At 61.9% G+C, this 20800-nt stretch overlaps 2 protein-coding genes across 6 annotated transcripts; one reads left to right on the top strand and one right to left on the bottom strand.

Annotated features, from left to right (window-relative positions):
• The first annotated feature begins 73 nt into the window (after window positions 1-73).
• Window positions 74-3909, top strand: LOC138685967 (uncharacterized). Its single transcript, XM_069786490.1, has 7 exons — window positions 74-143; window positions 666-843; window positions 957-1372; window positions 1582-1652; window positions 1825-2070; window positions 2554-2800; window positions 2928-3909. Exons 2-7 carry the CDS (start codon window positions 743-745, stop codon window positions 3035-3037), a joined length of 1191 nt encoding a protein of 396 aa, XP_069642591.1. The 5' UTR covers window positions 74-143; window positions 666-742; the 3' UTR covers window positions 3038-3909.
• On the bottom strand, window positions 3885-16272 carry SP2 (Sp2 transcription factor). 5 transcript variants are annotated; one of them, XM_069786487.1, is made up of 8 exons: window positions 16188-16239; window positions 14125-14290; window positions 10340-10415; window positions 8762-9715; window positions 7859-8159; window positions 5495-5669; window positions 5223-5416; window positions 3885-4789 (listed from the first exon to the last, which is right to left on the bottom strand). In XM_069786487.1, exons 3-8 carry the CDS (start codon window positions 10400-10402, stop codon window positions 4689-4691), a joined length of 1788 nt encoding a protein of 595 aa, XP_069642588.1. In that variant the 5' UTR covers window positions 10403-10415; window positions 14125-14290; window positions 16188-16239; the 3' UTR covers window positions 3885-4688. The 5 variants fall into 5 exon arrangements, with proteins under 5 accessions (XP_069642588.1, XP_069642589.1, XP_069642587.1 ...); XM_069786488.1 differs by lacking the exon at window positions 16188-16239 and adding an exon at window positions 14809-15604; XM_069786486.1 differs by lacking the exon at window positions 14125-14290 and having other exon boundaries at window positions 16182-16272.
• Window positions 16273-20800: the final 4528 nt, after the last annotated feature.

The following is a 20800-nucleotide window of genomic DNA, read 5'->3' as shown; positions in this document are numbered from 1 at the left end:
TGAAGCCCGCCCACCGGCGGGAAGGAGTGGGAGGGGAGTGAGGAACGCTGCCAGCCAATTGGAGGGGGGGTGGCGTGGGTGGGACGCGGAGACCCGGAAGTGGTGTCAGGGCTGTAAACAGGCACATGGAGGGGCTCTTAAAGGTACAGTGTCCCCCGGGCCGGGGGGGGGGGAGGGGCGGGGACAGGGATGGGATGAGGGGGGGGGACGGAGGACGGGGTGTGAGGGTACGGGAGACACACCGTGGGGACGGGGGACAGGAGCTGGGGGGATAATGGGGGGACACTGGGGGCGGGGGGGGACAGGGATTTGGGGACACTGGGGACAGGGAAGGTGGGGACGGGGTGTTTGGGTCTGGGGGAAAAACTGGGGGGGTGATGACAAAGGACAAGGGGCTGGGAGAAGGGGGGACAGGGATTTGGGGACATTGGGGACAGGGAAAGTGGGGGCAAGACATGGGGCTGGGGGACACTGGGGGGGCACTGAGGATGGGGGGGGTGAGGGGACAGGGGGGCCTGTGGGGCAGGGCTCTGGGAATTGGGGGGAATGGGGACAGAGGGGACACGGCAGGGACGAGGGGAGGTGGGCACGGGGTGGGCAGGGGGTGCAGGATGGGGCAGGGAGCAGGACGGGTGCTGAGGGGCCACCCCTTGTCCCCCCGCCAGGTCGTCTCCAAGCAGGACGGGGGTCCCACGGCCCCAGTGAGGTGCCGGGGGGCTGGTGCACCCTGACGCTGGCACCCATGGCCGACGGCGGGGCCGAGCCCCAGGATGAGGACGAACACTCGGGGGGCCAGGACCCCGCGGACCCACAGTGCCCCGCATCCAGCCCGGGCCACGGCAGGTACCGGGCAGGGGCACGTCCCCGTGTCACCCCCTGTGTCCCCAAACTGGGGAGGGGGCTGTGACCCCCCGCAGGAGACCCATTGCTGACCCCATTCCCTCCCCATCCCCAAGGGTCCTCCTGCTCACCGAGGACATCGCAGCCAGGAAAAGACCCCGGCTGTACCGGGGCACCCGGGCCAGCCCCAGTCACCCATGGGGACCCAAAAGCCCCTGGGAGCTGGGAGGTGCCGGGGGGGGCTGGGGTCCACGGGCAGGCAGGGTGACGGGGCTGTACGCCCAGCTGCTGCGGGAGATGGAGATGGAGGTGGAGGAGCTGCAGCGGGCGCTGGCAGCCCGGGACGAGGCCGTCCTGCACCGTGACCGCCGAATCCGGCAACTGGAGCGGGAGAACCGGCAGCTCCGGAACCAGGTCCGCAGTCTGGAGGAGGAAAACGACCTGCTGTCCTCCAGGGGTGGCCGCGGGGGACCCTTAGCCACCGCTGCCACCGCCACCAGGACCCTGCTGGCCTCAGGCACCGGCTGCATTGGTAACGGCAGCGACCGCACCATGGGCTGGGAAGGGGATCCAGTTTGTGGGGTGGCACTGGGACAGTCGAGGGTGAATGGGGACAGAAGGATGGAAGGGGACAGGCACAGGCTGGCAGGGCTGTGGGGGACAGAGGGGAGCTGCCCGGTCCCCCCCACCCGAGGACAGGGTCTGTCCCATGGCTGAGACCCCCTCCCCGTGTCCCCACAGGCGTCAGTGACAGCAACATCCAGTTCCTCAAGGGGCTCGTGGGGCTGCTGGAGAGCAACTCCGCCATGCAGGTGGGTCTCAGTCCCCACGGGGTGGGGGTCTGGGGACAGCTCTGCCCCCGTGTCCCCAACCCACACAGCTCCTCACCCCATGGAGGCTGGGGACCAGCTTGCCCCCAGCCCCCAGCAGCACTGGGATGAGCGGGACGCCCATGGCCAGCCAACCCCCCCTCTGTCCCCGCAGGTTGGGGGGCTCCAGCCCTTCTCTGCTCCCAGCCCTGGGGAGCAGGGCTGTGCCCCCGCCGACGTCCCGCGGAGCCCCCCGGCCTGGCGGCTGCGGGCAGGGCTGCGCGGCAGCTTCCCCCCCTGCCTGGGCACCGAGGAGGGGGCTGGCAGCCCGGCCGCACTCACCGACACCGCCTGCCTCTGGGAGGAGAGCCGGGGGGACACGCTGCCCGATGGCACCCCGCTCTGGGCCTCACCCATCGAGGTGTGTGGGGGCTGGCCGGGGCTCCTGGGGTCCCACCAAGGCTCCTAGGGTCCCACCAGACACCTGGGGTCCTACCAAGGCTCCTGGGGTCCCACCAGAGACCTGGGGTCCTACCAAGGCTCCTGAGGTGCCCCCAGGGACCCGAGGTCCCACCAAGGCTCCTGGGGTCCCACCAAGGCTCCTGGGGTCCTACCAGAGACCTGGGGTCCTACCAAGGCTCCTGGGGTGCCCCCAGGGACCTGAGGTCCCACCAAGAGTCCTGGGGTCCCACCGGAGACCTGGGGTCCCACCAAGGCTCCTGGGTTGCCACTGGGCACAGCGCTGTGGCTGGAGCAGAGGGGACAAAGGGGTTCCCCCAGCGCACAGGAGAGACAGCCCAGGGGTTCCCAAGGGATGGAGGGGGTCAGGGGAGCCCAAGGATGGAGTAGGGGTGTCCCCAGGCTCCATCCAGGACCCAGACGAGAACTCTCCCCCTTGCCGCAGGAAAACGGGAGGCCCAAACTGGAGCTGGTCCCCAACTCAGGGGTCTACATCACCCACCCGCAGCTGGACGACCTCTCGCAGGTCTCCACTGACAAGCCCAAGCTCATGACCCGCCGGCTGCTCGATTACTTCTTCTCACGGGAGACGCTGGCCCGGTCATCGGCCACGGGGCAGCGCATCGCCCACAATAACACCACCATGGAGCGGCCCCTCCGCCTGCCCGTGGCCGTGGTCAACGCCATCAAAGGTAGGGGATGGGGGGGCGGAATGGGGGTCCCTCGTCCCCTCCTGGTGCCGTCTCGGCCATGGCGGTGGGTCAGGAAAGGCCACGGTACCACCTGTGAGTGGGGTCGGGTCCCCCCTCCACCCCGCAGAGTACGTCACCAAGATGTGCGGCCGCGGCTGCAACTTCAACGCCGTCATCAACAGCAAGTGCGGCACGTCCCGGCGGGCTGTCAAGAAGATGGTCGTGAAGACGGAGTGAGCCGAGACCCACGGGACAGCCACGGCCCTCCAGCCACGCGGAGGGGATGAGCCCAGAGCCCTCCGGTGCCGCAAGATGGGGAGAGGGGACAGGGAGGGACATGCCGGGGACGGTGGGATCGCACCCTTGCGCTTACAGAGGGGCTGGAGGATTCACCCTGCAGAGACTGGCAGGCTCAGCCCCACGTCCCCGTGGTGGGAGAGCCCACGGCCACGCGTCCTGCTCCCTCCAGCAGCAGGGAGCGGGTGCTGACAGGGGCAAGGGCCGGTTGGAGCAGGGAGATGCCGGTGCCGTGCATCTTACCGGCCGGTGATGGGGTTGGGATCGTGGTGCCGGGGTCCCTGGGCACAGAGGGCAGAGATGGTGGCCATGGCCATCCCCGGCAGCAGAGCTGCTCCCGCACACAGCAGCAGCTCCAAACATCCAGCCACAGCCCAGGACTGTTTTCCTGTAAATAAGTTCATTTCCAGCAACATTTGGGATTCCTGTAAATAAACTCCACTTTCTTTCTGCCCAAGAAGTCCGGCAGCTCGCCCTCCCTGCAGCCGCACTGAGCATTTCGCCTTCAGCTCTTCACCGCCGCGGTTGGCTCTTGCTGCGGCTGCAGCCAGCGCAGCCCCAGTCGCGGCAGTGCCCAGCCCAGCACCGTGGCTCGCACCATGCCGGCTCGGGAGAGAAAGGACCCTCAGTGGCACACGCTGCACTGGATTTGCCTCTGGTGACTAAATTTATTTAGCAAGGAAAGCTCCCGGCTGACTCCACACCGGCCAACCAGTTACAGTTAATAAAGTATAACAGATCTGTCACGTAATCCAGAAAACAACCTCGGGCAGTTACAACTAAAAAATAAAGTGAATTTGTTTAATTTAAAAGCTCAAAAATAACAAGCCATATGTTTTTTAAACATGTAGTAAACACAAAAGCAATATAATCTATGATACAATGTACACTGTACACAGTGGGGATGGTGGACAGCACACAGGGGAGGAAAAGGGGCTGAAGTCCCAAAATTCAAAAGGAAACGCCTCGGCACTTGGAAACAGAAAAGTGGGGAGAGAGAAATCATCAGAGAGAAAGAAACCTCTTCAGTATTGGAAAAGAAATGTTAGGAGAAAAGGGGGGCAAAGAAGATGGGCAGCATCTTACGGAGAAATTAAATAAAGATTAAAAAAAGCACTCACAATACACAGTGTTCGTAATTGGGAGCAGGGAGCGTAAGGCAACGATCTCCATAGAAAAAAGGGACCTTCCAAATGGGGTTATATAGATATTTATAGCTATTTATAGACTTTAAATATAAAGTAGGAATGTGCTGTGGAGCTTCTCCCGGCCCGCCTGCACCGGAGCGTCCAGTCCCCTCCGTGCCCAGCTCCCACGTGGCCGTGAAACATTTTGCCGGGCTCCGGGCCACCACCGGGCCGCTCCGTGGCCCCAGGGATCCACAGGGAGGATTGGCCCCTTGCACCCTTCAGAAAGGGCTTCTTCTGCGTGGGGGCCCAAGCGGCATCGGAGGAAGGACAGGAGGACGTCCCTGAGGGCTCCTCTCCGCGGACGGCCACGGCCGGGGACGCTGGAGTGCCGCGGCGTCACAGGCTGGTGCCCTCGCAGGGTCTGTCTGTGCAGGCAGGGAGCCGTGGGGCAGCTCCCGGCCCTACAAGTTCTTGGTGACCAGGTGGGTTTTATAGTGCTTCGTCAGGTGGTCGCTCCGCATGAAGCGTTTCTGGCACTGCGCGCACTCGAATCGCTTGTCGCCTGCGGGGAAGAGCAGCGGCAGTCAGGGGATGGCAGCCGGCATGCCAGGGCCCCGGCAGCACCATCACCAACCTGCTTTTGTCCCTGTATTCCCCTAAACCAGCCATGGTCAGGAGAGCGGGGACTTCCCAGGGTGGCAGCGACACCCCCACGACAGGTCCCCTTTGCAGCCCTTCACCCCAGCCCCTTCCCGTGACAATTCTGTCACCACCATCATCTGGAGAGCCCAAAGGCAGCAGAGACCCGCCCCAAGTTCTCCAGTCCCTCCCAGTAACTCAGTTAAATCACAAGAACAACTTGCGGTGGCCTAAAATCATCCCAAGTCCTTGGCTCAGCACATCCCCTTGGCTCTTGCAAGGCTCAGGACCCTGTACAGGCTGGGCCATGATTCAGGGGGCTGCCCCGGGAGGGATGGAGGGAGGGGGCCACAAACCTGTGTGCGTGCGAGCGTGCCGCTGCAGCTCGTCACTGCGTGTGAAGCGCTTCCCACAGAAAACCCAGTTGCAGACGAAAGGGCGCTCGCCCGTGTGCAAGCGCACGTGAGCGCGCAGCAGCGAGGTCTTTCGGAAGGTCCTCCCGCACTCCGGGATGTGGCAGATGTGCTTCTTCTTGCCCGAGTCCCCCGGCCTGGCGAGGAAAGCCACAATTAGCCTTGGAGACGGGTGCCGGTCCCGCAAGGCTGGCCCTCTCCCTCTCCGTGCTCACCTCTTCTCCCCGTCCTTGCAGTTGGGGCAGGTACACGCCATCCGTCGCCTCTTCTCCCCTGGCTGAATCTCTCCGGACAGCGCTTGCTCCATCTGGAGCTGGATCTGGGTCGGGCTGAGGCCGCTGATGGTCAGGTTGTTGCCAGACACGTTCTGCACAGTCAGCTGCTGCTGGCCTGGGGAGGAAAAGGGGGAGTCAGGCTCTGCCCGTCCATTCCCGGGGGGGGCCGTGCTGCGCCCACGCGCTGGTGCCCAACGCATCCGTCCATGCTCCTCGTGCGGGTCCTGCCGAAACCCTCTGGAAGCGGCTGGCTGGAGGAAAGACCCCCCCGCGTGCGGGACAGGACACCCCGGGTCTCGACACCCCCAGACCCGCATGCAGCACTGCCACGGCCCCCGTGCCCCGCCACGTGCTGGTCCCCAAGCGGGGCCGGTAAGTCCCTTTTTTCTGAATATACTGTGCGGTTTTTCAAAGTTTTTGGTTTGACCCTTCGGGGTGGGGAAATGACCAAAGAGGAAACAAAAAAGAAACTTTGAAAAAACGTGCAATATATTGACCAAAAAAATGGGACTTACCCCGGACCCTAAGGGCCGCTCCACGCTCGGGTGCTCACGGAGGCGGCAGCCTGGGCCTTGCACAGCACCCGGCAGCCGTGACGGGGGCTGGAAAGAAGAAGACGGGGTCAGCGTCAGCAAGCGGGATCGCTGCTCTTGGGGCAGCGGGGAAGAAGGAGGAGGAGGAGGAGGAGGAGGAGCGGGACCTGACAGCAGAGCAAAGAAGGGGTGACTGCAGAGAGGGAGGATGGGATCAGGGGTGCAGGCAGAGCAAAGGTGCCACCATATCCACTGGGAGGGAAAGCGCGAAGCCAAGAGTCGGGGCAGCCCTTTGGCAGCTGTGCGAGACATGCAGCCGCTCGGGAGGCGGGCATGTCCTGCCTGAACCCAAGCTGAGACCCGACTCGATTCGTGTCATTCACAGGCAGCAGCCAGCAGGTCCTACCGGTCTCCCCTTCGCAGCCGGGGCTGCAGCAAGGGCCCCCCGCCAGCCTTGCGGCACATTGAGGGCAGCAGCGCAGACAGCAGCAACATCTGCTTGTGGCATCTCCCCGACGCTCACGGCTGGCCCCACATTTACACGCAAAGCAGCAATTAAAAACCCCCTTAAAAGCAAGCCCAGCGAGGACGGCGGCCTGCTGTGGAGCACGAAACCACGCTGGCCCGTGTTTTATGCTGACATCGTTTAGTCAAGCAAGAAAGAACAGCTTCCGACTGCAAAACCGAGCCGGGACTCCTGCCGGTTCTTGCTGAGAGAGAAACCACCGCACGGCAGCAGGTCTTTCTGGATCAGAAAGCAGATAAACTTCCCTCAGACACAGCTTCCTCCCCTCGGCTCCCCGGTGGCAGCCCACACCACTGGCCCTGGGCTGGGAAAGTTTGCTGGGCAGGAGGGGAGGACAGAGCGGCTACTGGGATGTGTTTCTCCTGGCAGCGGGGAGATGAGCAGGCAACGCAGGGACAGACGTGCGCCAGGGCTGTCTGCGGCTCACAGACCGCTCCAGCCACTGGCTAGGGTCATGTCTGGCTATTTTCGGCTTAAGGAAGACACTTGTCCCATGGAGGCAAGGGGCTGAGTTCACTCTCAGGGAATAGCGATCTCTCACTACGCAGCACAGAGCTTGTGTGTGTGACTGAGCCTATCCTGGTTTGGCTACTGGAAGCCCAAACCAGCAGCCGTCGCACCCGGCGGATGCAAGGAGATGTCCCAGCCCCGGGACCAGGACCTGGCAGGGTGGTCTGCGGTAGGGGCTGCTGGCCCAGAGGTGCTGCAGGAGGGAAAACCCCACTCCATCACGTCCCTCTGCCTGGCTGAGTCCCAGCTCCCCAGAAAAACAGACACCCATCTCGCCCCAAGGGCCTGGGCACAGCTCAGCCTTCCCCTGCACAGAGCTCAGGAGCAAACAGAGCTGGTCTGGGCTCTCGGGCAGCCGCAGCCCCTGCACTCAGACATGTCCTGCAGCTCAGCACGACCGCACAGCCTGACCCTGCAGGCGGCTGTCTCCGCTAACCGCCCTCTCTGACACATCTTACCAGGACAGGCTTGGAAACACCCAGCAGAGCCACCAAATAGATACCCTACAAAACACTCGGGGCCTCCTGGAGCGACAGGAGCTAGAGAAGCTGATGACATTTACAGTCAGCAACATTCAGCCTCAGGGTACAAGGGATCTGTTTACAAAGCTGCAACATCGCAGCTGCAAAGTGTCCTGCTGGGCGGGGGGGGGGGTGACTTTCTGTCCTCCGCATCGGGGAGCTGCCTAAATCCTGCTGTCCCTCCCACCCCATCGCAGAGCAGGGCGCAGCCCACCTCCAGTGTTGGTGATGGTGACAGGCACACCCTGGACTTGCACGCCGTTGATGTTGATGGTCTGCATGGCCTGTGCCGCGGCCGCCAGCTGAGCCGCGTTCAAGCTGATGATGCCTCCAGCAGGGGCAATCTTTGGCAGAGTGCGTTCCTTGCGCGTGGCTTGTTTCTTGCTGCCGCTCCCCGTGCCGGGGGTGCGGGACACGGGGCTGCTGCAAGAGGTCGCAGATGGAGCCACTGTCATGGCCGAGGCTTCCTGGAGCAGCACTGTCTGCAGCTCACCCGACGGTGTTTTGAAGTAGACCTGATGGGAGGAGAGAAGAGGAATGAATGAGACCAGCCACTGCCACCGGGCAGACCCCTCTCCACCGCGATGGTCGCCCTCCCCACACAACCCAGGAATCTGGGCCTGCAATGAGCCAAAGAACAGCAGAAGTTGCCCGAGCATCTGAAGATCCTTTGTGGGCCTCCTGAAGAAAGGTCCTGGCCTTGAGCAGCAGCAAAGGGCTGCTTCGGCCTTGTAGCCTGGTTTCCAAAGGCAACACTGAAGACACAGTGCTACGGGCTGTGAGTCCCAATCCCCCACCTCCCTTCATCTCCCAAGAGCTTCTGAGCAGGCTGGCTCATCCCAACCCAAGCTGGTGGCACAGCAGAGATTTCAAGGACTACAGGTCCTGCAAAAGCAGGTGGCCAGAAAGGGAGACTTAATAAAGCCCTGTTGAGGGAACAGCTGTGTTCCCAACCCTTCTTAGACATCAGAGAATCCACACAAGTGGTGCCTAAACTGGATGCCAAGTTGGGAATGTCTGGCAGCTCACAAAACCCTTCAGCTTTCTAAAGCCTGGGTGAGGGCTCAGAGGAGAAACAGGGCAGAGGGACCTTGCAGGAGGACACAGGAGGTGGTACCTGTGTAGGAGTGGGTTCCGTCGTCTGGATCTGGAAGTTCTGGGAGGATTTTTGGGGGACGGTGGGGAGCGTGGCGGAGGCGGCCTGGACCACGCGCAGGGCCTGCTGCGGGATCTGCACCACCTGCGACTCCTGCTTGGGCTGCACCACCTGTACCTGTTGCACCACGGCCGGCTGGCCGGAGCCCGGGCTCTGCACAATCAGCAGGTTGTTGCCCGCCTGGATGATGTTCTCCGCTGTGGTCTCTATTAACACCGTCTCTACTTGCTCGGCCACGGCCACAGCAGCAGGCTGGGCGGGCGACATGGCTTTTTTCCGAGTCTTTTTGCTGGGCTTCGAGGGGCTCTCTGCAAGGATCTGAGCCTGCGTGCCCGGCTCAGCGGTGTTCACCAGGTTGTTCACGGGCAGGGTAAGAGTCACGTTGCTGCCACCAGCTAACTTGACCACGTTGCTCGTGCCCTGTGCAGGCGAAGCTCCACCCTTCTGCGCCGGAGCCGGTTTGATGGGCACGGGCTTGTGAGAGGAAGAGGAAGAGGTGAGAATTGCTTGATTCGTGCCTGGAATAATCTGGATCTGGTTGGTGAGGTTGGGCTGGACCTGGATGGTCTGTCCCCCCGCGGCCTGGATCTGGGGCACCGCCTGGTACTGGATGTTGGCGGACGAGCGGGTCCCCTTGTTGATGACAGTTGGGTTCTGAATGGCAAAAACCAGCTGCCCCCCGGGGTAGGAGGTGCCGACCTGAGAGCCCTGGATCTGGAAGAGGTTCCCTTTCGACGACAGGATCCCAAAGCTGTTCTTACTGGAGCCCAGAGGGAGAGGAGCAGGTTTGATGGGGACGAGTTTGCGAGGCGCTGGCTGAGGAGGGGCAGGAGGAGTCACGGCGGCTTCCACTGCGGGGGGACCGATTTTGCTACATGTCGCTGCGAGCAGGGCTAGAGGAGATGGCTGAGAGTCCTGGGGAGCCAGGAAGGAGACGGGTAAGTTAGAGACAGGGGCTTGTGCCAAACATCTGGAGAGCAAGTCAGTGAAGGAAAGGGTAAATGCTCTCGGAAGCAATCCAGTCCACGCCAATGAGACACCCCTTATTAAGGGAACGGCTTAATTACCCATACCACGTGTGCCTTCAGCTAACCCTCAGTCACGCTGCTTTTAGCCATCAGGATGGCGACTGCCTTTTAATCGTGTGCCTATGTTCTTACAACCTCTATAAAGGTGCAAATACCCTGCAAGTCTGCTGGTATTTACACCCATTACACACACCCTGGCGTGTCACAGGCAGTTTTAATTCCAAGACCACCTTGTGATATCAGCTGCTAATGTGACCTAAGAGGTCCTTAAGGAAAACACAGCGTGGGGAGGAGAAACACCACTCTGGAAGAGTTGGCATCGGGGTTCGGAAACAGTCCAGAGTGCCTTTCCCCAGCCTGTCCTGCAATCAGCCCTCCTCCAGACACAGCAATGCTGGCTACAGGGGAGGCAGGAGGGGCCAAACGATGCAGTGTTTGCTGTTCTGCACCCCAGGACACTTCCCTCCGCCCCAGTGGGGAGCCAGGAGCCCGCCGATGCCCCCGTACTCACCTGGGCAGTGGAGGCGGCCGGCTGCAAGTATTCACTGGGGCTGACAGCAGCAGTCGCAGCCATGCTGTCTCTTGATCTGCAAGGAAGCAGCAGAGAGATGGAAGAGTAAGACCAGCAGCAAGAGCTGAGACCGCAGCTCCTCGGTGTGCCCAGCCCATGGCCCCGATGCCCAAGGGACTCTCCCAGTGTCTCCCTGCATCACCCAAAATGTCACACCTCACCCACATGCCTTCAGCATGGGGGGGGTTACAAAGGGGCTAGAGAAATCTCACCATCTCATCACCTTCTCCCCGTACTTTCCTTTGACCTTTGTTTGCCACCAAAGGGAAATGCCAATTATGGTGAGCAACTGACTGCAGCCCTCACTCATTTGCCTGCATCCCAGCACAGCCTTGACCTGAAGCCACGGCCCACCCCAAGGCTAACAGAGACCATTGCTGCCCTGCAGAGCCACCCCGCTTCAAAGCGGAGGCAGGCACGCCGGGCGAGCCGACGGCTTCCCAGTTCCCAGCCCACACCATCTCCCTGCCGCTTGTTTTTCTAACTTTGGGAATCAAAAAGGACAGAGTTTTGGTACAGAATCCTGTTTTTGAAGGCTGGAAAAACATTGTTTCAATTATTTCGGTATGTTGTCAGTGCTGAGTGTTTGTTAAGTCGTTATGTAATTAAAAGGTCACTTCGGGGAATAAAAAATGCTGCTGGTGCTGGCTAGCAGCGGGACCTCAGGAGGCTGAGAAAAGACGTCGGCAAGCGGGGAGGAGAGAGCAGCAGCAAGCAGCACACGGACAGGAGGTGCCCGCAGGAGCCAGGGCCACGGAACCTACAGCGGTTAAATGGGAACTGCGCACTGGGGAGAGGAGAGGGGCGAAGTTACGGTGGAGAAGCCAGTCGCTCGAGGGCCTTGGCAGGCAAAGGCAGGTGGGAAGGACGCAGGGCAAACGGCCACGGCTCCTCCGATGGTGCGGTGGGAGCGTGGGATGAGGCAGGGCCACCCCGAAGGGCAGCTGCAAGGAGGGGGGCGATTCACTGCCCCTGCGGCTTTGCTGCCTTCCTCTGTCGACGCTTTCCTCAGGGAGGAACAAGTTCACAATCTCCGATGCTCATCACTTCTGCTGCCCTGAATGCCGCAGAACGATAACACTGAGGCTGAGACTCTTCTTGCCACCAGGGCAGCTACAACAGTTTCTTTTTAAAGGTTTAAGACAGCAAAGCCAGGGAAAGAGGCTCTTAAACCCTCACAATTTGCTAAATCTTTTGTTCTGGACTAGAAAGACATTTCATCCTTGACATTTCCTTTGGCAAATTCCCCAGTCATCCCCATCCAGCAGTTGCTGTATAGCTCAATAGCTTGATAATATTTGCCTAGATAAGGTGCCAGGGAGAACTTGTCTGAGCTCGAATGCTCTTTATTACTGCTGCTGACAATGCCCTGACTTTAAATGGGGAATTACGGCCATCTGAGGAATATGGATGCTTGGGGTTTACTCTGAGCATCTCTGAAATGCAGCCCCAGTGCAGGCGAGCCGATAGGAAGCCAGCATTGTGGTATTTACAGAGATGCTTGGATGGCACGAGCGATGGGAAGCACTGGCAGAGGACAAGCAGTACAATGAAGATACAAAGTCCCGGATGGCTTATACCACATCATACCAGCCAAAAATTAACTGTTGTGTAAGCACAGCTAGTGGCATTTTGCTGCTTACAGGGACCAGGCAAGAACTGTGTCCCAGGACTGTGGCAGAGCACTGCTCTCTGGCTCCGGACAGGCGAAGTGAAGATCTGGCAGAGGCAGAGTTGCTGTTTAACAACATCGCACTCCTGCCCAGGGAGCTGCGGGAGATTCAGGGTTGGATGAGGGACTACACGGGTGAGGAAAACTGGGTGTGGATTTTGTTTCAAATGGAGCAAACTCCATGCTCCGCAGCCCAGCGCAGCAAAGGCTTGGCAGCATCAATCGCAACAGAGGCAAGAGTCATCAGCACAGGCTGGCTGAGGGTGACAGGGCCAGCACCCAACCTCAGAAAGGGCAAACTTGACCTTGCTTGAAGCAGCACCCGCTGCCAGCACATGGCTGCAGGAGCCCTGGGCAAAAGGCACATCTGCACTGGGAAAATAAGGGGTTTCTATCATTTTGAAACTGTCAGCGAGCAGGGATGGTGCAGAAGGCGTACGCATTGCTGCCCAATTCAAGGGCCGGTCATCACATCTTAATACAGCTTAAGGCTGGGAGAAAAGTCCTCTAAGTAATTGAGATGCAGTCAACGCTCACATAAAACCAGAGGTGAGGGCCCTTGGCTCCCCCTGCACCCCTCGGCCGTCCCACACGGCACGGACCAAGACAGACATCTCCCTGGGAATGCGAAGCCTTTCACCAAACAGAAAGCCACTAAGAAACCAAGCGACCGGGCCCCAGGCCAAGTCACCAAGGAGCCTGCTTCCCAAAGGCAGGCAGCTCGCCCCTCGCCAGCACAGGCTCCATGGCTCCTCTCGAAGCTCCACAGAGGTTCTTTCACAGTCCTGCCGTGAGCAAGCGCACAAATCCCCAGGAAGAGTCAGGGCAGAGTCCCAGGCGCCTGGGATGGCATCGCATGGAAATTACTCGCCCCATTCCTTAGCAAAGGGCATCCATTCCCTTGAAGCCACTTGCTGCCGCTCGCTGTGGCAACCTCCCAGAGAAGAAAGCATCAGACGCTCGTACCCAGCAAGCTGGCCTGCGATAAAAGGACGCTTTCTTCCCAGAAAGCCGGGAGCTTGTATGGCTGCCCAAGTTCAATGGCTGCACCCTCCCTTTCAGCAGAATTAGGGCACTGCTGAGGATTAACAGCCCTGACTACAAATAAGAGCAACGCTGAGCTGGCCAGAGAGAGAGACACATACCAGGAGAGATTCCATTAGCCCGAACAAATAAATAAGGATAATGACTGGGGGAGAAGCCCTGTGTCGCCGCAGTTGCGGTGTAATCCCTCCACGAGTTTCTCACTTGTACAATTTATGTCTGAATCCAGCAGCGACAGTTTCACATCCTGAGGGTGTAACGTGATATAAACCTGCTTACAGCGTGGTGAAACCAAACGGGTACCAAAGCATGCGGCTTCACTCTCCACGTATCTGCCCAGGACAGAACTGGGAAACCGGACTGTCACTGCCTGCAGGGAACGTTTCTGGATCCACCCTGGGGGATACGGACCCTCCTGAGAGGCAGGAGCTCCCCGCCAGCACCCTCTCACAGACATTTACCATGAAACCGTCACCCACTCTGCGTTACACGCTTATTCACGCCCCACGAAGAATTTGCTGAGCAGTTCGGGTCCAGTTCGCCCTTCTGTAAACGCCCAGCCAAGCCTCAAGCGGAAGAGGACTCTCCCTTAAGGCAACTGAAGAGCACCGATTCATAAAATATTTTTTTTCTGGCCATCCTCCTCTTCCTCAGCTTGTCACAAGTGCAGTTTTGTATGGAAACCATCTCCCTACAGACTGGAAACAACAGCCGCCTTACCCCTTGCCTGCCTTCACCCCTGTAAAAGGGCAAAGCAACCAAAAACTCAGTGATTTCTGGCACAAGAACCGTTTCCTTTATTATGTTCCTCAAATGAGCACAACCAGGACTCATTCCTGCCCCAGGACACACAGACCAAGTGCCTTGCACCCCGACCAACTGTCCAGATACCCTGAAGTCTGCCTGACGGCGCTTCAAGGAGCTCGAGGAGCCCACCGTGAGCTCACAGCACACGGAAAAAAAAGTCCACAGGACTTGAGCGATGGAGCTGTAGGAAGAGAAAACTTACCAACCGCGCCAGCCCATGAGACCCCATGTCCAGCCGGAGGAAACGCCTGCTAGCAGCCAGCTGGACCGCTCACACCAGCACGATTGGTAGGTTTGCTCAGAGGCGGCTCCTTCGCTTCTCACAAGAATTTATTTACTTTGGAAACTGTGCCATTATCTTCAATATTCTACAAGAGATATAAAGGGGAGAAATGTTTTTTTCCTTCCTACCCAGGACAAGCCCTTCTCCTTGGGGAGCTGCCAGGCAGTCCTCCGCAGGATCTACAGCTTCCAGCTCATCGGAGGAGACCGGGACAGAGGCAAACGCTGACGAGAAGGTACCTGCCAGTCCTCACAGCCACAACCAACACCCCGTCCTGCAGCTCAAGCAGCACAGGCACTTCTACACAGCTACAAAACTCCCTTTCGAGGGCGTTTGGAAAAGTTTTATATATTTTAGACCATGATTTCAAGCTCTATCACCACGATAGCCTTGTTACCTTCCCACAGCCCCCCTCTGAGAGAGGAAATACTGCATCAATTTATAGACAGGGCACAAGCGATCAGTCCAGGTACTCCAGCTGCAGAGGAGTCTCTGCTCCCCAAAACACTCTTCCCATCTGCCTGATGGATTTTTTTTGGGGGTGCGGCAGGGGGGTGAACATGATCCTAACTTTCAGCACTCGGTTTAAGCCAATTGACGCACCTGATCCGAGTTACTGTGGTTTTAATTAGCACCTTGAGCGTGAAGGTGAATCAGAGTCCCCTAAAATCCATGAAAGACCTCAGCAACTGCAAAAAAACTGCTCAGGATTATGAAGCTAAGCACAGTCATAGGGGAAAACAACACATCTGATGATAGCAGCCCCATTTGTTTGTCATGGCCGTAAGCAAGTATTCAAAGTCGGGCACAAAAGAGCTCAAACACCTGCATATTTACATATTAACAGCAGGAAATCAAGCGATGTCTTAGAATAAACTGGCCAGGATTTCTGTTGTTGTTTTAACTCCTGGTCTGACTCCGACATGCCTGTGACAATGCAGGCGTTACAGCCACTTGCCAACATCAGAGTTTGTTTTCTCCTTCCCTGATGCTGGGGGGAAACTCCCCGGCGCTTTGGCTGCGTTTAAGGAGAAGTAAGAGGAGAAGCAGCTAAAATAAAGCGAGCCAGAAGGCCGTGCTGCCAAGGATGCACCAGCACACTGTGGAAAGACCAGCCTCAGGGAGGAGAGAGCAGCTCCCTGCTCTGCTCATCCAAGGAAGGAGAGGTTTTGAGGCACGGGAGCAAGCAGATGGTGGGGTACACTTGAGCGGCAGCTCCCCCAAAGCAACGACAGGCCCTGGTGGAAACTTCCAGCAGCATCAGTCTGTGACTCCCTGAGCGGACAAGATCCTGTTGCTCTGCGCATCCCCGGGGATCAGAGATAACCACCTCCATCCTTATCTCCCTGCTGCACCCCCAGACCCGGGACGGCTCCCCCAGCTCTGCCCTGCCGCCCCCTCACCCCCGTAGCACCAATGCCCGAGGGGAAGGAACCCAAATCCCACTCCACGTCCCACAGGGATGGGGGGGGGGAGGCTGAAATGCCCTTCCCCACACAGCCCCCCCAATCCCATTCCTCTCAAATTTGGGGCAGTTTCCTTCACAGCCCCCCTCACCCCCACGCGTGGAAGGGGGGGAGGGGGTCTCCCAGGCCCGGACACCCCCTGCGCCCGCTCCCCGCCACCCCAGCCCCCAGGGACCCCCGCAGCAGCCCGGATACCCCCGGGCCCCCACCGCCACGTACCGGGGCGGCCCCCACCGCCAAGTACCGGGGCACCCCCCCCCCCCCATCCCTCCCGGCGGCGGTGGCGGTCCCCGGGGAGGCGGGCCGAGGTGAACGGGCCCGCCCCCGACCGGGCCCCGGCCCCGGAAGCGCCGCCCGCCCGTCCGCCCGCCCGCCCGGCGCTCGGGGAGGGCGGGCCGGGAAGGCCGCACGCCCCTTCCGGACCCGGTACCGCTGATGCTGCTCGCCCCTCGCCCCGCCGCCGCCTCCGCCCCCTCCGCTTCAGCGCGCCCGCCCCCGCCGCGGACCCACACAAACCGGCCGGAGCGGCGGCGGCGGCTCCGACCCCCTCACGGCGCCATCTTCCTCCTCCGGGGCCGCCCGGGCACCGCCCTGGGTGACCCGCCTCTCGGCGGCCTCTTGGCCAATCCTCACCCGTCTTGCCGGCGCTGTGGCCAACAGGCGGCGAGATGCTTTATCGCCGGCCAATCCGCTGCCGCTCGTCGCTTGATGGGCAGCTCCGCTGAGCAATAGGACTCGTGATGGAGTGACGGCTCCGCCAATGGGCGCGGACCTTCGAGGTGACGGACGGAAGCGGAGACCCAATGGGAGGGCAGATCTCTGATTGACAGCGCGGCTGGCTAATGGGAGCAAGCTCAGCCTGTCGCCGTCCGCTGATTGATTGACAAACCTTCGAGGCGGAGGAGGCGGACTTCCTCGTGGGCGGGAGCCACCCAAAATCCGCCTCTCGGTTGGTGGCGACCGTCTTGATTGACGTGCAGAGAAGACAATGGAAGACGCGGAGCAGCCGATCTCCGCTTGTGATTGGCCCCGCGCCCATGGCGGGGAGGGCGGGGAGTCTGGAACGTTGAAGCCTGATGACGGCAGCGGGGTCCCCGCGGGGGTGGGGAGTCCCGGGGATCTCCGGGGGGGTCCCGGTGTGTGTGTGTCCCCCACCGCAGGCCCCGGCCTGACCGCTCCTGCGACCCCCCCGGCCCCGTGCGGGTTCCCCGGGCCGGGACCCTCCCTCCCTCTGTGCCACCGTGGAGGGGGGGGGGGGGGTCTGCATCCGTGGGACCGGGGGTGTCACCGGTGCTGCGGCCCCCCAAACCCGGGGCTGGGGGGGCTCAGGGCTTTCCACGGTCCCGTGGTTGAGCCCAGGCCGGGCCTCACACCCACCGCCCCCGGCCACAAATGGGGAAACTGAGGCTCCGGGGGGGGGGCTCCCCCCGGCCCCATCACTGCACCCCTCGGGCTGGCCTGGTGCCCATCACCCGCGCCTCGGGGCTCCCCAGTAGGGTGGTGTGGGGCAGCCCCAGACACCCCCCCCCCCGCCAGGCTCTGCACCCTGGGGTGCAGGGGGCGCAGCCAGTGGGGGAGAAAACCGGGGGGGGACGACACACCCCAAGGCTGGTGTCACCCAGCCCCATCGCTGCTGAAGGACCCCATCTCCCCCAGGGGTGGGGGTACCCTGTCTCCCTGCAAGGGTTGGGGTGCCTGGAAGGGTTTGGGGTGCTCAGAGGGGGTTGGGGTGCCCCATCTCCCTGCAGGGATCAGGGTGCTCAGAGGGGTTCGGGGTCCCCAGTCCCCTCACAAGGGTTTGGGGTGCTCAGGTAGGGGGTCAGGGTACTTGGAGGGTGTTGGGGTACCCAGTCCCCTTGCAGGTGTCGGGGTGCCAAAGCGGGGTGGGGGGGGTTGCCCAGCAGCTGCAACCCACACATCCCCACCCCGAGCTCCCCACGCTCCCACCTCCAAGACCACCCACCCCACTACAGCCCTGCAGCCGAGGGGCCACCAGCCCCCCCGTGACCGGTTGGGGGGGGTCCCCGGTGGCCCCCCGACACCCCCCACTCCCCACCCTCCATGCCAGGTCTGCCAGGCCTCGGGGTGCCCAGCTGGCTCCAGCCCCCACGGGACCAGCACCTCCCACTGGAGCCAAATAATTGCTCGGTGCTTTGTTGTGCAGTGTCTATGGCCCCGGGGCCTTCATTTGTGGGAACTTGCTGTGGCGAGTGCCTCCCTTTTAATTACCTCCCCTCCTCATGCTCCTGCTTACTCACCGCCTGGCACCGGCGCCTCCGACCCCCGCCTCGGCCCCCGGCCCCTCGCCGCCCCGGCCTCGGTGGCACATTTTGGGGTGCCGTGTGCCGCGACGGGATGGTTAGAGCAAGCCGGCGTGCCTGGGTCCTCGTCCTGCCGTGGGGCGAAGGCAGGTGGGGACCCGGTCCCGGCACGGCAGGTGGAAAGGGGAAGGTTGGGGTTGGGTGCCCGGCGGGGTACCCCCAGGTGGGGGCCGCCCACGGCCACCCCCGGGACACGGCTCCGGCCAAGCTCGTAAATGCTGCGGGAGGCACCGCAGCCACCGACGCTCCCGACGCCGCGACGGCGTCGTCCTCCGCGTGCCGGGGGCACGGGGACGCGCACGTGTGGGACGCGGCTACGCCGTGGTGCTGCCTGCTCCGTATCCCGTTTACGATCCCGCAGCCCAGGAGCGGGACCCCACAGCCTGGCACTGCAGGGGGGATGCCCTGGGGTCCCCATCCGGCATTGCTACCCTCCTGGGAGGGGACCCCGGTGCGGGGGTCCCCGCGGGGTCAACCCGGAGCAGGCTGCACCCCAGCCGTGCCGGGGCGAGGAAGGGGAGTAGGGCCAGCCCCACGGACGGACCCCGGGCAGCCGGCAGTTGGCGGGAGGCAGCGATGCCCAAGGGCCACCGCCTGGCCAGGCGCCCGCGCGGCCTCGGCTCCGCTCCCGGCGCTCCCGCCCCAGCTGCTGGGGCAAGTCCCAGCCTGCCGCTCCCTGCCTCAGTTTCCCCAGGCAGGCAGTGACGCCGGCTCTCGGCTGTGAGCCCAGCACGGACGCGAGCGCGGGCACGATCGCTGTCATCGTCTCTGGGAAAGGGCCATCCCCACGGCCCTGACCATGCCACCTCTGTGCAGTGAGGCTGGGATGGGGACAAGGGTCTGTGAAGCGAGACGGGATGGGGACACACAGGTTGGCACAGCAAGGCTGGGATGGGGACAGGAGGACAAGGGCTGTGAAGCGAGACAGGGGACGGGAACACACGATTGGGACAACAAGGCTGGGACAGGGACATGGGGGACAGGGACAAGGGTCTGTGCAGCCAGGCAGGGGATAAGGACTCAGGTTGGCGCAGCAAGGCTGGGATGGGGACATGGGGACACAGGGATATGGGGATACAGGGACACAGGTCCATGCAGTGAGGTTGGGACAGGGGCACAGGTGTGCACAGAGAGGCAGGGGACAAGGACACACAGGTTGGCACAGCAAGGCTGGGATGGGGATATGGAGATATGGGGACACGGGGATATGGGGACACAGGGACACAGGTCCATGCAGCGAGGCAGGGACCCCTGCAGAGCCAGGCTGCACTGGGAGGACCTGGAGGACCCAGAGGACCCAGAGCTGTGACACAGGGCGAGGGCACGCCATCCCCTGCAGTCCCCATCCCCGCAGTCCCCATCCCCAAGCCCCCTGCCACCCACCCCATGCCCCGTGCCAGCTGGATGCGCCCCGGCGCAGGAAGCGCACCCAAGCCCACGCTCAATTACGGCAATTACGGCACCTCCTCAACCGCCAGCCCATCCCCGTGCCTGGCCAAGGTCGTTAACCATTCCTAATGGTTTCTTCGGAGAATTAGAAAGTGGTTTTGCGGAGGCTCTTCCCGGGGCACAGCGAGCGAGGGGGGACGGTGCCGTCACCGCTGCCCGGGGGCTTGGCGTCTGCCCAGCGCTGCCTCCCACCCCTTCGGTCCCACCGGGAGCAGAGCTGCTCCCATGCCAGCCCCCAACTCCCCCAAGCCCTGCAGGGCCACCGGGGATGGGGACAGGCTGGCGTGGGGCCCTGTGGGCTGGGGGGTGGCTGGGTGCCCCCCGGTCAGCCCTGACACTGAGGGGGTCCAAACAGAGCCCTGTGCTGGGAGGAGGCGACGGTGGCACGACTGGGTGGACCCTGTCCCTGGTGTGGTTTTGTGGCCCTGTCCCCCATGACAGCCACGTGGCCCTGTCCCCGGTGGCAGCCACATCTTCCTGTCCCCAGTGTGGCCATGTGTCCCCAATCCTGATTCAGTACTGTATCCCCACCCCCAGGTGCAGCCACGCGTTCCTGTTCCCAGTGCCGCTGTGTGTTCCCATCCCCAGTGCGGCTGTGTGCCCCATCCCCAGTGCAGCCCAGTGTCCCCGTCTCCAGTGCAGCTGCACGTCCCATCCCTCGTACAGCCCAGTGTCCCATCCCTGGTGCAACCGTGTGTCCCTGTCCCCGACGGATCCACATGTCCCCATCCCCAGTGCACGATGCCGGGCGCTCCCCATCTCCGTGCCAGGCAGGTTTCCCCACACGGTGACTGACAGCTGGGCCGGTTGGGCGCAGATAGGCAAAGAGATTACATGGGGCTAATTAAAAGCCGTATTTAAAACTACACCGAGCCGTCAGCTCCGTCGCCACGTCGCAGAGGTCGAGTCCCGACAGTAATTCCTACTCCCGGTAAGAAACGCTCCCTCGGGGCACGCTGCGACCTGGCACGCACCGCGGGCAGGGGAAGCCTGTCGCGATAATCCCGGTAGATATCTCTGCCAGGCAGGCAGGTGCTCTGCCTTCAGCTTGTCCCCGGGGACCAGGCGGACAGCCCCGTGCCAGCCGTCGTGCCCCCGGGGACGCAGCTACCGCTGCGTCCCCGGGGGCACGACGGCTGGCACGGGGCTGCAGCCTCGCCCCCATGATGGCACGGCTTGGGGACGGGGACAGGGCTGTGTCCCCCCCGTTTGCTTTAGTGGCCGAAGGGCTGCAGGAGTGATGGGGGCTCTGCCCTCCAGGTGTGGGCATGGGGATTTGGGACCCTGTGCTGGGGGTGAGGGAGGTCCCACTGGGTCCCAGTCTGGGCTGAGGGATGCCATACTGGGTGCCGGTCCCCA

The sequence above is a fragment of the Haliaeetus albicilla genome, chromosome 7 (assembly GCF_947461875.1).
Source record: "Haliaeetus albicilla chromosome 7, bHalAlb1.1, whole genome shotgun sequence".
In the NCBI taxonomy this organism is placed as follows: domain Eukaryota; kingdom Metazoa; phylum Chordata; class Aves; order Accipitriformes; family Accipitridae; genus Haliaeetus; species Haliaeetus albicilla.
The sequence above is the reverse complement of the archived record's forward strand: the minus strand, read 5'-3'. Positions and strand labels throughout refer to the sequence as shown.

Bases quoted from the DNA above. Each gene is read 5' to 3' on its own strand.
- LOC138685967 (XM_069786490.1), top strand. From the start codon at position 743: ATGGCCGACGGCGGGGCCGAGCCCCAGGATGAGGACGAACACTCGGGG. The intron at 1,373-1,581 runs GTAACGGCAGCG...GTGTCCCCACAG, and splicing joins CTCAGGCACCGGCTGCATTG to GCGTCAGTGACAGCAACATC. The intron at 2,801-2,927 runs GTAGGGGATGGG...TCCACCCCGCAG, and splicing joins CGTGGTCAACGCCATCAAAG to AGTACGTCACCAAGATGTGC.
- SP2 (XM_069786486.1), bottom strand. From the start codon at position 10,402: ATGGCTGCGACTGCTGCTGTCAGCCCCAGTGAATACTTGCAGCCGGCC. The intron at 9,716-10,339 runs GTGAGTACGGGG...CTGGCTCCCCAG, and splicing joins CGGCCGCCTCCACTGCCCAG to GACTCTCAGCCATCTCCTCT. The intron at 5,417-5,494 runs GTGAGCACGGAG...TTTCCTCGCCAG, and splicing joins TGCAAGGACGGGGAGAAGAG to GCCGGGGGACTCGGGCAAGA.